The sequence below is a fragment of the Sebastes fasciatus genome, chromosome 12, assembly GCF_043250625.1.
Source record: "Sebastes fasciatus isolate fSebFas1 chromosome 12, fSebFas1.pri, whole genome shotgun sequence".
Classification (NCBI taxonomy): Eukaryota; Metazoa; Chordata; class Actinopteri; order Perciformes; family Sebastidae; genus Sebastes; species Sebastes fasciatus.
In genome coordinates, this window is record NC_133806.1 from 28,641,657 (window position 1) to 28,656,096 (window position 14,440).

The 14,440-nt window shown below is 42.0% G+C and overlaps 1 protein-coding gene across 5 annotated transcripts in view; it reads right to left on the reverse strand.

Annotated features, from left to right (window-relative positions):
• Positions 1–14,440, reverse strand: part of vps13b (vacuolar protein sorting 13 homolog B) — a 394,723-nt gene that overhangs the window by 320,297 nt on the left and 59,986 nt on the right. For all 5 annotated transcript variants that reach the window (XM_074654548.1, XM_074654549.1, XM_074654551.1 and 2 more), the window contains exons 15-16: positions 13,452–13,646; positions 9,630–9,754 (exon numbers count right to left, since the gene is read on the reverse strand). In XM_074654548.1, coding sequence (XP_074510649.1) covers positions 9,630–9,754; positions 13,452–13,646 — 320 coding nt within the window. The remainder of the gene's footprint in view (positions 1–9,629; positions 9,755–13,451; positions 13,647–14,440) is intronic.

Consider the following 14,440-nt stretch of genomic DNA (forward strand, 5'->3'; position numbering starts at 1 on the left):
CCTTTGTTAACACCTTATTTTGAAAACCTAACTTCTCCAAGTCTGTTGCTAGCTCTCCCGTCAGCTCCGTTCTCTTTATACGTCCATAGTCAGCTCCATCGGGGCCGTTTGAATGCATTTAACATAAATGTCAGTATATAGGTGCTCTAAATTTGTAGCGTCGTCTGATTTGACCAAGGAGATGAGAGTGACGGCTGGCTTAACAGCACCGCAATACGATAACGTTTCCTGTCCATGACAGAGTTAGCATGCAGCTTTAGCCGTGATGTCTAGCTCTGCTTTTCCTGCAATGTGTGAAACCCAAAGTGTTTCCATACTTTACTGGATGTGTAGTGTTTACCACTTTGGATTTAACATGTGAGAGTGCAGGTCGTATCCACGCACCTCTTCGACGTTTTCTACTTTTTAGTTTCGGCTCGCGGCGGCCGGCAGCTGCTTGTTTTGGTTGACGGATACGGAACGGATATGACATCACGTTACTCAGACTACAACAATATAAGCGGTGACTTCCTTCTATCTCTGCATAGACTCAAATGAAACAGATATATTGATTCTGGCATTAAAGAATCAGTTTCAAAATCGTAAAAAAAAAAATTGCGACCCATAGGTGAATCGGGGCTTGTATCTGGGAAGCGTCGGAGTAGTGCTGAGGCCTGGTGGGGAGGAAAGGACAGTGGAATGCACACCACAGTAGATGATAATCCACTCAGAGCTGATAATCCATCTACCCTTCCCTATTTCCCACTGTTTTCCCTCCCTCAAGCTTCAGTTCCTCAGATGACTAATTCAGGCATTAATAGAGTCTCTGAGTCGACTGAAAACATCTCCAGCTGCTCCTAAATTCACTATCCTGGCTCTGGCCTTCACATCCATATACATCTCATGGTATAGTTAAAATCCAATAGATATTCTTGGATTGCTTCTTGAGAACATTCCAGCCTATAATACAGTATATATACACTTTAGGGCCGAGTTAAAACCGGTGTTGATTTAAGCTACCAAATGACACTTGTAATCATAAGGGCAAGTACACAGCTTCTACAGCAAAGTGACTTTTCTGCAGCGTTTGAATGCTGACAGAAAGGCACGGAAGCTTCCATCAGAACCGAGACGTCAATCATTGTAAGCACAAGCCTCGCATTCGCTGATGCCATTTCCTTAATACAGGGCTCCTCAATACGTCCATTGATCTCGGTCAGCCCTGAAACCAAATAAAACTGTCTGACACCAGATGTAGAGCAGGAAAAAAAAAAATCCTTACCACAAAGTTGGCCGAAATACTTTATGGACTGTGCCACACGAAATATGATGTTTCACCTTGCAGCTCACAATACTTCGCACTCCTGCGCTTCAGAGTGAAAAGTGGAACAATATTACATCATATGCCATTCCAGGCTATTAATACGCACCTGTTAATACATAAAGCCTACTTGTTGCAGTGTGTGCCTATATCCCTTCAGCTTCATCATGTGAACAACCTTTTTTTTTTTCTTTCTGAAAACATTCCCATGTTTCTTCAAGAGCAGAGAAGGGCCCAGTTCATGCGTTGCCTCGCTCGGCTAAATGAATTCCCTGCTGCTCTTACGGCCTCCGAACCACAACTCAAAGCCGAGCATGACCACAGCGACCACACGTTGATTTAAGGTCATTCAATTATCCCCTTCGCCGTAACGGCTCGCAGTAACTTTAACCGTGTCTACACAGACCTCTCAGTTAAGATCTTGATGAGTAATACAAGTGATTACTTCATTAAAAAATCAACACTAATCAAAGTTTGGTTGAGGGGCACAACGGCTGACGCAGAAGCTGTGTGTGTGACATCATTCACAAGATCTGTGTCATAAGTTATATAAATGTATACTCAGAGCACAGAAATTGACTTTTCCGTTCAACAGCCACTCCCAAATCAGCTTCCATCGGCCAACATGATTATTCCGATTCAACTTGTTAATGATGTTGCCTGCCAAAATGGCCAGTAGACAAATGTCACAGCCGCACTCAAATGTTCTCACCAGTGAATGCTGTTCATGTACATTCGCTAAATTTGACTTGGATCTCCATGGCTCACTACTGAAGGACACAGAAAGCATTTGTCCTCTTGTTCTTGGCTGTGCTCGCAGACACAGACCAGGAGCAGCTTACTATGACTAACTATGAACAGGAGTAATGAGGCATTACAATCACACCAGAAGCCTCATGCCTCAGATGCCTCAAGCAGCGTTCATAAATCACAATATGAGCTAATCTAGAGTCTAGACTACTGGGCCAGACATGGTAATAGACTTCTCAACTTCACATAAAAAAAATAGTGCTAAAAACTGAAGTAGCCATTGACAGTGTAATGGAGTTAGATCAATAATTAGATATCAAGGGAGAACCGACATTCTTTTCCATTCAGAAACATTCGCGAGGCAAGTCAGCTTTTCGTGGCTATATAACATGCACCTGTAATGCCACATGCTTTAAGAAATTATCCCCTCAGAAATAGCTGAGCGAGGAACAGGGGCTGCTAAAAACGCCACATAAAAGCTGGCATGGGGCTGAGTTATGACCTGCAATACGACGCGCCGCACTAGGCTGCTGCTGGTTTGTTTGGTGGGTCGGTTGGTGGGCCCCGGCCTTGGCCTGCCTCCATATGCTGCTGCCGTCAGGTGGCCCTTATGTGGTGTGAGCGAATGTGTCTGAGTGAGAGAGTGAGGTCAGGTTTTGGGGAGATCGATGCAGGTGGCACTTCTAACATCGCCTCCCTACTGCCACCTCCCTCCCTCTTTTCTTTTTTTTTTTTTTTTTTGCAGGCACCGATTTTATCTGGGATAACAGGTTTAACAGCCAGACCAATTGAGACTCTCTGTGAAGTTGGCAGCCACATACATTGCCTTTCATTAGGGATAAGTACAGCCTGATGCCTCTCAGCTGCACTTTAATTCACTGGGAGTGAAAGTTCATTTCAGAGGATTTGGGCTTTTTGCTAACCAAATGATTGCCCAGTTAGTACATGCTAGTGTAGCAAGAGGGTACCTCTTTACTATTCTTACTCCCTTGCGATGTCATTATTTAATTTCAGCAAAAAAGTCAGCTATGTCAGTGCAAGTAGTAACAACATTTTAAGATTTTCTTTATGATTTATACATGTTATTAATTTTTCATGTCAAATAAACATATAACAGAAGAGGTTATTCCTTAAAACATAAAAAGTATGCTGTTTGTTTGATACAGCAATAACAGTGAAATACAATATTAACCAATTATAAAATCTCAAATCTGATCTTTTTACTGTTTACAAAATAGTGTTGTACCCATTTTTGCTTCCCAGGTTCTGTTAAAGTGTTTTATTTAAGAGCTGCAATGGGCAGCTGTTGCAGGGTATGAAGACCAAATTTTACCATACATGGTGTCAAAACGTACACGATTGAAATAGATGTAGTTAAACATTACATTTTGCTTTCTAGTGGAAATGGCGGCTGCTAAATGCAGGTTAGCATCTTTTATAATTCTGGTGGTCTCTTATTCTTGCTTTAACCAAAAGGAGCTACACATATTTTTGTGTACAAATTGGAAAACAGAACGACGCAAAAGCCTTTTGACTGCATCACATGGCCGTAAATGCTGACTGTTGACTACTGTAGCTACAACACTGTAGTAGAAAAGCCCCTTTTAGCATGTAGTTCTTCAGGTGATCAGAGTTAATGGCACTGTTTTTAAAGAAGCCTTATCTCAGTGTCTCAGTTGTCGCCTTCTGTATGAATGTGCCCCCACACCCCAGCCTGCTGAGATCTAGTGTGACAGTGATCAACTGGACCTGAGCTTACTGTTTAACAACAGCTAACACTCACTTTCAGTTATACATTAGCCATTGTGGTGCCTAGACACAATGTCACAGGGTGTCAGCCTAACTTTACAAGAGTTAGAACGACCAAAATGACACATTTCAGTTAGTTATGCAGTTTCCAACCTCTAAAGTTTATTCCCACATCTCCACACAGACACAACCTGGCCATGAGAGGAGAAAAAAGGCACTGCCGTCTGGGAATCGGCTCGTGGCTCTGCTTCAACTGTGCGAGAGCCTGTGGACGGCCTACCAAAATTTCTGACATGTCAGAAATTCATCCGACCGACCAACGGCTGTTCGGGAGGAGTTAATCGGTCCTCGGTCCCCCCCCTGTACACTGCACGGCAAATGACGCCTGACGAAGCTGAAATTCGATCCAACTCTAACATAAGTCGTGCGGCTCAAAATTCGGGTCAGAAACTGGCTTTAGGTTTTAGCCCGTACAGTGTATGCCCAGTTTAAGTCTAAGAAGAAGAGATTGTTGCCAGTGGATTGACAATATATTGGGTTGACTGCTCCCTTACTGGGTAATCTTTTAATTTCTTCAAAAATGCAATATGGGGAGAAACACAAGGTCAAAATCGGAAATTGCTCTGGAGCAATTACCCTTCCTTAAAATTTCATTATGCTTAAAAACCGAGGAAACAAAGACATTTCAGTCAAATTGGATGCATCCAAGGTCTCACACACAATACCAAATACCCAGTAAAAGCCAAGGCTGGCAGGGAGAAGATGTCAAGGCAGTGTACTTTCCCCAGTGAAAGCCCCTCGCTGCCCACTGTGAGAAGCCGGAGCCTTTGTGGTGAGACTGAAGGGAAACATGAGCTACAGTGTGCACTGCGGGCCAGCTCATCAGGAGACGTGCTGGGTCTTCACAGACAGACGCCGAGTGCCTCTTCAAATCCACAATGATCACCTGGGATGAGCTGGCTGCACGATGACAAACATGTTTGTGTGTGCAGGCGTGTGAGAGAGTATAACAGAGAGAGAGAGAGGAGGAACATCACCATGACATCACCTTCTGTACTTCCCTACTCCAAGCTACCCTTCCCTCCTGTCAGTCACCATTTACTTTTAACACAGAGTCCAGAGGGAGACAAATCTAAAGCTACCTCTTACATTAGTAATGGAAAAAGCTGATCCAATAATCTGCAAAACAAAACTACTGAAGACAGCTTTCTTTTCCTCTCTCACTGTCTCTGTCTCTCTCCCTCACCTTCACTAAGGTCTCATGCTTCCCACTTTCTTTCATATTTCCTAAAAACTTCAAAAGCCCGTGGAGCTCTGCTCAGCGTCTGCTCGGAGAACAGAACATCTTGGAAAGGGGTGTTGTTGGAGTTACATCAGCGCTGCAGGAGCAGTCCCAAAACAAACATCAATGCAGCCATTTAAATGCTACCACCTGGTGGAGTGCATCTTCTGGCTTCCCCATTGACCCAATGTGTCACTCTGGGCCTCCTCAGCTTTCACTTTTAGGAGAGGAACTGTCTGTCTGACTGTCACCCACATACTGTGATCAAACGTAATCTTTGATACATTTGTGTTGGTTGAAATGGTGTGAGTTCTACATGGGAATCCCACTGCTCAAATACACTGAGAATAAAGTCAACTGAAATTAAATGAGCGTTTCAGTTCACTGTTCATCCTGGGCTACTTCTAGTTTTTACACTCACGTCCACACACACAGAGACAACTAAAGAAAACTGAGGCAGTTAACCTCAGCAGAGAACATTGGCGCAAAAGGAAACAGAAAAATATGAACATAGTCAACGGCAAGAGACACATTTTTTTTATCCTATTTCAATTAGCCATGAATCACACATATGATGTTTGTCAATTTAAGAGATAATTTTGCAAGTCAGAAAAGTCTCAGTTTGTCGTAGTATCATTTAGCTTTGTGTGACACTGCTCAGTGAACTACATGTCACCAACACTAGCTAGCTAGCTAACTTAGCTATGTCCCACGCATAAATGAAACGTTATCTCACCTGATGTGTTTTATCCAGCAACTCCTGTTTTTTTTAATAGCCGGGAAGAGAAAGAACAAGCGAAACTCGTTGATCATGTGAGTACATCCCAGTACGAAACACTCAGCCATCGTAGCTTCAGAGAGACGTCACTATGCACTACGACATTTGAGTGTGTAGTCTTTCTAATTACATATTTGAACAGGCTGATACTTCAACAGTTTTACAACAAACTGCGACTTTCTTGAATTGGAAAATTCTGTTTTAAATTGACAAACATCATATGTGTGATTCATGGCGCAATTCAAACGGGATCAAAAAAAATGTTGTCTCTCGCCGTTGACTACTGTTCATATTTTTTCCGAAATAAGGTCCCATGGTGGTCCACTGGAAGGGGCAGGACTTTGCCTCTCTATTACCACTGCCGGTTGTCACTCAGCACCCTCTTGTTTCTCTCTTCTATGTCTTCTAACCAGTGTCTCTACTCCTCAGTCAAACCTGCTCATCATCATTCTTCCAGAAGCAAACTGTCAGTTTGTGTTAATTGGATTTTGACTGTAGCGACACACAGGTCAGGAAGGAAGACGGGCCATACCTCCCGCTTAGACAGGAAAGGTCAAATATGAGTCACTTCAAGCTTGAAATGAACTCATAACCCTGCACAATACACCCAGTCCCATTATCTCCAGGAAAGAGATTGACAGTGAAACAAACAGGCGACTGTTAGAAAATGCTTCTAACCTGTCCAAGTGTCGGAAACATCACGCTAGGTTTAAATTGGGGATGCGCAAAATGAGATGAAGTGGAAATAATCCTGTTAGAATTATCTTGTGTGTTCACCTATTCTGAGGTATGATCGCAATGCCATCACGTAGACTAACAGATGTCTATTCATGAAGAAAAGGACTCCTGGTGCATACTGTTACTGAACGTGTACATACTGTATTCATCAAAGGCTCGCTTACAACAAAGAATAACAGAGCACTTTCTTAACGTGTCAAGGAGACTCTGTGAGAGGTTGTCAGTGTTATTTCTCAGGGCCGGTACCGGCTGAAAGAAAAGCCACGGGAGGGCATTGATCTGGAAGGCTCTCTGGAGATGAGAAACATCTAGTGATTGTCAGAAAGAAAAATAACATCCGTTTGACATCTGAATCCACTATTTGAGGCAGGCAGGGCTGAGACAGGGGGGGAGCTGGAGATCAAACAAGCAGCTAGCAGTCTCTTATTGGGAGCAGAGAGCACAAGGAATCAGGTTCTGTCTACAGACACACTCACACACCACTGACTGAGGGTCTTGTGGTTCCCTTTATAACTAACCATTGTACAGTAGATACAATGTTTGCCTGGGGAAGAAGTCAGGAAAAGTCAAAACCATCTGCAGGTCTTTGACATGTTTAAATCTAAACTAATGGGGGGAAATCGATTCCCAAGCTAGTGCTCTCGCACAGGTTTCCTGCTTTAACAGGCACTTTGACTGCAAGGTGTGAGAGAGAGGGCACAGGGTGTGTGTGTGTGTGTGTGTGAGTGTGCTTGCATCAAGGGTTTTCCCAGATGATGATAACTGAACACACAGCGATGGAGTGAATGATGGAAATAATTATTTTCCCAACACATCTCTGTATTTCAAAGACTGAAAGATTCATTCATTTGTTGCTCAATCAACCAGACGCGCTAGAAAGTTGTTCTAGTGTGCTGAGGAATGGAAGACAGGACATAAGCTACTCATTCATTCTTTACAGAAATGACCCCCAAAAGGCCATTTAATACATACATTGACCCATTTACATACATAACAGCAAAAGGTGCAAGGATATACGGGTTTCAACGTAAAAACTAAACACGCATACTTGTCCGTGATGACATTTAGTAGAATCATAGAAGTGGTGTTCATTTGTGTTTTTGTATTTGGAGATTATCTTACGGAACAAAAAGTGGAAGCATTATAAATGTGTGTTTGCCACAGAGCTTCTTTCCCAATGGAACAATCCCATCGGCTTTTTGTCGAGGGAACCAGGGCGATGCTAGCTTCCTGGTTGGCCTACAAAAAATACGTCATCCCTGCACCACTCTGTTGTAAACATACAGCAGTCACTAAAATTGCTTTTCTTTTTCCTCTCCTTTTCCCATCATCCACTCTTCCTCTCCATTCATCTTCCACCCTCTCGTCTACTTCTCTTCTCTTCCATTCTGGCTTCAATTCACTGTCTACAATCTCCACACTGGGGTGCTTATCTGTGTAGTTCCTCTCCTTTTCCATTTCTTCTTGTTCTCTTCCATTCTCTTTGTATTTTGATAGCTTCAACATTTAAAGACTTCAGATTAATTTCTTGTCCATCTCTTTCAAAGCTTTTGTCCAACTGTTCCACCTCTCCTTTCCCATCTTGTCCTCTCTTCAACTCCTACTCTCACTGGGGGACATCCCCAATGAGTCATCTTCTGTCTGGTACGAGGACAGGGATATAGCAATATGTTTTTTCATCTCCGTAGACGGCGTTGTCTTATTTTCCTCTCCTTGTGTTTCAAACCATCTGAGAAATTGTTGCAGTTGTTACCCGATGACTCCGTTTTTCTGTTTTCCCCACCGACCGCTGAAGAAGTGGCTCATCCATCACTTTAAATACCCTCTGATGCACTGCCCGCAAAAGGCTGCAGTCCTCTTTATAAAGTACAATACATGGGCCGAACACAACACATGCACACACTCACATGCACACACTGTATACAGACAAGCCAAGCATGCATATAAACACTTCCAAGGACGCAAACATACAGGATGTTCACACCCTAACTTTCCCAAATCAGAAAAAAAACATTTCAAGTACATTTGGCTCCCTCCGTTTGGTATGCGCCATTACTGGGTTAAAAAAAGGGTGAATCTTACCTATAATGCCACCCACAGGTGCTTGCAGAATGTAAAACATCCTTCCATGAATTGTACTTGGCTAAGTTCCTTTAGTCATCACACAATCACAAGTACATTATATGTGCAGCGTCTATTTCGAGGAATGTGTTGACCATAATCACCTTGTGCTGCCAGTAATTACCTCAGTAAATATGTTAAACAACAACTACACATCTGGATCTAACAAAATAGGTAGAGTACTCCAGTACAGGGATTTTCTGCATACCAGACTTTAAAGTTACTCAACATTTATACTGTAGAGTGAAATAATTTTTGGAGGCCATCTCAGAATGCGTCCAGAGTGCAAACATGTTGGCCAGGGTGGTTTTTTTTCCACTTGTCGGGCAAATGGGTCAGAAATCTACTTGCACAAAGTGAATTTGTACTTGCCCCTATACAAATTTGCTGCCACGCAAGCGAGATGCTGTCGGCTCGTTATGGCACTCCAGCAATGTTTTTCGGAAGTTTGATCCGCCTTTCTCTCAAACTTGCGGCCAACTGTGCAATAAATTGTTGGAGTTTCGCCCACATCCTCTTACCACACCCAACTAAACTCCTGTTACCAGGATCGTTGAAATGCTCGCTCGCACTTCAGCTCATAAACTTTGTCTTTACCCGCCGCCCGATCGGTACTGCGCATTTCAAACATTGTGTTGTAAGATGAAGCAACAGGAAGCAAGCATGAACAAAATAGATAGATAGATACCCCTTGTATGTATATACAGTATATTGGGGTTTTATCTTAGATTTAACAAGGGACAAAATAAATCAGTATGATGTTGTTTTCCTTCCACATGCCTATTTTTTCCCCTCCTGATAGGCTAAATAATAATATATATTAATTTATGTACATGTGGGGAACTCTACCTGCTTCTGCTCTACCTGCTTCTGTGCTCACTCAAATTTCCATCCACATTACAAGTGCTCACCAGTATGCAGGCATCTGGATCAGCTTCCCATAGAGAGCAGTGCTGAAGGAAGGGATGATGGGGATGAGAGGCAGGAAACCCCCTGTACTGTCCTGGCATGTCAAGCCTGCCTGGAACCCAAACACCTGGAAAGAGAACCAGAAAGGGAGAGAGAGTGAGATATGGTGGGTGGGAGGGAGAGAGAGAGAGAGAGAGAGAGAGAGGGAGAGAGAGGGGAAAGGGAAGAGACGGGAGAAGAAAAGCAGACATGGAAATGCATATGCAGCAATGTATAGATCAAACCATTTACTGGATCCACAGAAAAAAAAATAACATGTCAGCTCTCATTGAGTTCACACAGCTTCTGAAAAGACAACAGAAGCACAGAGCCAGCGTTGTTGTTCTCTCATCTCAATCACAACTGCACTGTTTTGACCATATCTGTCTTCAGTAATGTCGTAGCACAAATCTGCGCTCTTACAGAGACAGAAGAAAGACAAGATCATCTTATCATCCTTGTTTACTGTACAAAAGCTATCAGCAAGTCCATCTACCAGTCTGGGAGGGACTGTTAAAAATATCCTTACAGTATGTTCAACCCTCAAAAAAATATTGTATACTTTATGTACATTAGACCAGGGGTTCCCACTGCGTGGGTGGTTAGCGTTAGAGCGAAAATAGATTTTTTTGTTATTGTGGTTAAATAAATGTAATTTATGGTGCTGTTAGATTGCTGCTAAACCTTAATACAGATGCAGGCCTCCCTTTGTGTGCATCAAGCGGGAGAGCAAATAGGTTTTTGACCACAGTGAAAATGTTGTTTTTGAAAGGCTAAACGCCGACAAATATGGATTGAAGCAGAATATTTTGTTTGATTTTGCAACCAAGTTGCAAAAAAATCTTTTTAACTAGATTTATATACAGACTTTTGTATAAATTATCCAGTAAGTGCATTATTATGATTTTAGTTATACATGAGCAAATCTAATTTTCACAACCTCAAAGCATACAAATTCTAGCCCACCCCCTCTGTGATCTTTGGCGTTATATGAGTTATTTTTTCCTGTAATAGTTTTTCAAGGCATAGTTGATTACATGGCAGAAGTGACGTGACCACTGCAGTGGGATTTAATGAGGATACACATTTCTGAGTCTTGAACACACTGTGTCCGCCTTAAAAGTTTGCGGGTAGTTCGTGCAGTTCACGAGCACAGATGTTTACCACCAAACATGTAAAGACTGAACTGAAGTTTTCAGAAGAACTTTGAGGTTTTCTACAAACAAGCGTAATCGCATACATGTACAGTAACAGAACTGGAACAGCGAGAAATGAAGTAACACTCTTGCTTTCACTCAATTGACAGCACAGTCAATACACCCTTAATACGGATCAGATTGATCAGGTCCAGATCGCGCAAAGATCACGCCAAGATTCCAACGTGACTGTCGAGTAACATTTAGTGTTTTCCAAGATGAGACTCACTCAAGTCAATGTGGTGTCTTTTAGTGACAGTGTGGCTCATGATCATATCCTCATTATCTAAGCTCCCGGTAGCCACATTGGCAGACACATAATGTACTGCACCCTCAATGTTTACATACTGTTAATAGTGAACATGGGGGATGAAGTCCCGTTTAATATTTGAGGCAGTGGCTGATGGCTGGGCCCAGCTGTCCCACATGCAGCTGCCGTATACGCGCAGGGCAGGATTCATTCAATTCCTTTAAGTGAAGGTCTACCAAACCACTTCGCTGTGCAGATGGCCCAGAGCAGACAGACAAAACCTTGGACGAAACTAAAATGATAATTCATTTATAATTGGACAACTGGCCTATGGATGGAATATTACACACCAGAGTAGTATATCAAGTTGCCAGATACAGATGTAGACATAATAAAAATCCCACTTTGAAATGTAAGCTTGAGGCCATATAGCCACAGACTGATTCACTCACTACGGCTTCCTCTGGGAAACCAGATTTTAAATTCTGTTCTCCTTTCAGCAGCCTGAAAAAACTAGTTATTCAAATAGTTTTCAATTATGAAAGGTCTATTTACTTCTGTGGCCTCCTTGTTGAGCAAGGCTGACTCTGAGTTCTTGTCTATAACTATGGAAAAGTGAGACAATGGCTAACTGCTACCCTCAAGACAGACACCTTAGCTTTGTCAGCCAGTGTCAATAAAACACAGATTAAGATAAGCCTTAGTTTATACCCGTTTCAAATCACTTCCTGAAGTGGGTGAATTGCGGCCAGAATGACCTCCACCCTGTCATGATCCCACTGCTGAAATCCAGAGGCGGAATTAGTACTTTGGCAGATACAGATGCTGATTGGCTGATTGGCCAGAAGGATCCTTGGCCACTGACCAGTTGACTGTTAACCCCGCAGTGACCCTGTGATAAGGACTACCAGCATGATGTCCGGCAAACATCCTGCCTTAAAAAAACACACCCAGGCCATACCAGGCCAGACTGGGCCACCCCAGATTACTCCAGACCTGTTATCCAGGCTTCCTAAAAGGTGGATTAGCTGAATTTGCTAAAGCCTCCAAAGTTCTATATGTGCTCAGCTACTCTCACAGCTAATTGTTCAGATTTTTCTGAGCTGTCTCATGCTTGTCCGTATGAACTGCCATGATTTTACATACTAAATAACTGCTTATAAAATTGGCCTTATCATATTAGGCAATCTGATAAGAGCATGGGTGACAAAGAATCTTACCGAATGATTTTACACTTGTTCTCTGAAGAACCAAAAGATTTTGTCTGAAGCACCAATTTGATGTTGTTGGCTGTCAGCTGCAAAATACAAGCCCGTAGCATCACATCAATTTGGTACAAAACCATGATGTAGACCAGAGTTGGACTGGTGCTCATCACAAAGCTCAGTGCTGAGATGTTTATGACCAGGTGAAGAGGGGTCATCAAGGTCATTAGGGTTATTTCAGAGTGGCGTTAAGACTGTGGCCATCCAGTTCACCTACTGACTTCTGGCAAATGTGCATGGAAACCCAACTGTACAAATTAGTATGTGTAGTTTGTGTCAACTCGAACGATGATAGATAAATAGAGTACAGCTGCAATGATTAATTGATAAGTTGTCAAATATTAAATTAATCGCCAACTATTTTGATAATCGATTAATCAGTTAGTCATTTTTTAAGAAAAAAAAGTAAAAATTCTCTGATTCCAGCTTCTTAAATGTAAATAGTTTTTGGTTTCTTTACTCCACTATGACGGTAAACTGAAGATCTTTGAGTTGTGGACAAAACAAGACATTTGAGGACGTCATCTCGGGCTTTGGGAAACACTGATTGACATTTTTCACCATTTCCTGACATTTTAAGAGCAAACAACTAATCGATTGATCGAGAAAATAATCGACAGTGAAAATAATCGTTAGTTGCAGCCCTAAAAGAGAAAAATGTCAAATCAAATTAAATAAATAAAATAGAAACAAATACAAACCTGTAATAATTAAGGACAGGAAAAAAGGGTACTGGGATAAAATTAGTTTTCCATATGAGTTTATGGTTTTGCATCCACTCTACCATAACATTTGCACTGTACATTATCAAATATATAATATAAGATAAGATAATAAAATAGATTTTTTTTATTGTATAGTTTCTTCGGTCTTAAACAGCACAGAACTTTAATAAGATAACCAAATCAGCAAACGCAAAACTAACCCGAGGTGTGCAGAGTTAAACTACAATCTAGATTGCCTAAACAGAAGTAGACATTTTTGGAAAACATCAAATGTGTTGTTTGCCATACGTCCCATTTTGGTTTTATATCTACAGAAAGGACAGCTGTGCTTTGATATTGTTGTGCTCACCTTGAGGTAGAGGTGTGAATAGCAGTGATGTAGCAGGTTGTCGGAAGGCTGGCTGAGACCGCTGACGGTGCTGACCAGCTCAGGAGAGTACATGGGCACCGAGTGCTCGACATTCACCCTGTCCACCTGGAACTGCACAGAAGGTAGAGGGCGAACCGGCTGAAACACTGGGACGTTGACTGGCCCCGGTGCAGTCTGGGAGACAGAAGATATAAAAGGGGGGAAAGGGATTAAAAGGGAGAATACATATCACAGATATTGCTAGTCGCAGTCTTAAGTCAAAATGTCCACATCAGTCTCCTTTGTATATCTCTAGCCCAACTCTCTCTGACGAGTTCTTAGAATTTAATTCAATCTAAATTTGTCACAAATTCTGTGTGATTTTCATAATGATGGGTATCATGGCTGGATTTGATGTTTGAATTGTATCTTTTAACTATGGAACTACTGTATAGTCAGGAAGTAGTTAAGCCAAAGTTATACTTTCTGCATCTGCGAGGGTCCGCATGACGTAAATGTTGTCATCAGAGGGTTTACACGTAGCCTGTGTGCGGACGTCCGAATACCGCCAAGTGGTAGTGAAACAATCTACTGCGCATGTGTGGAACGCGTCCTCCAAGCGGACAGTACAAACAGAACTACTATGTGTCCATGGTGTCTGCAGCTGTCGGTGTACGCATCCGTTTAGAACTATAACCGAGGCTTCAGAGATGACACAATACGATACAAGATTTTTCCCCTTCAACACAATAATGCAAAATGCTATTTTTTTTTTTAGATACATAAGATATTCAGTTATTTAAAAGACATTTAAACCTTTTTAGCAAGATATTTATCTGTTTGAAGGTGCAGTAAGCACCTCATATCTTTTGTGTTCCTCCACAAGTATCTTGGGAAAAGTGTCTGATCATCTTGTGATAATATCATTCTCTCTCCATTAAAGTTTGTATACTATATGTTCACACCTTCAATTTATGTAATGCAATCAC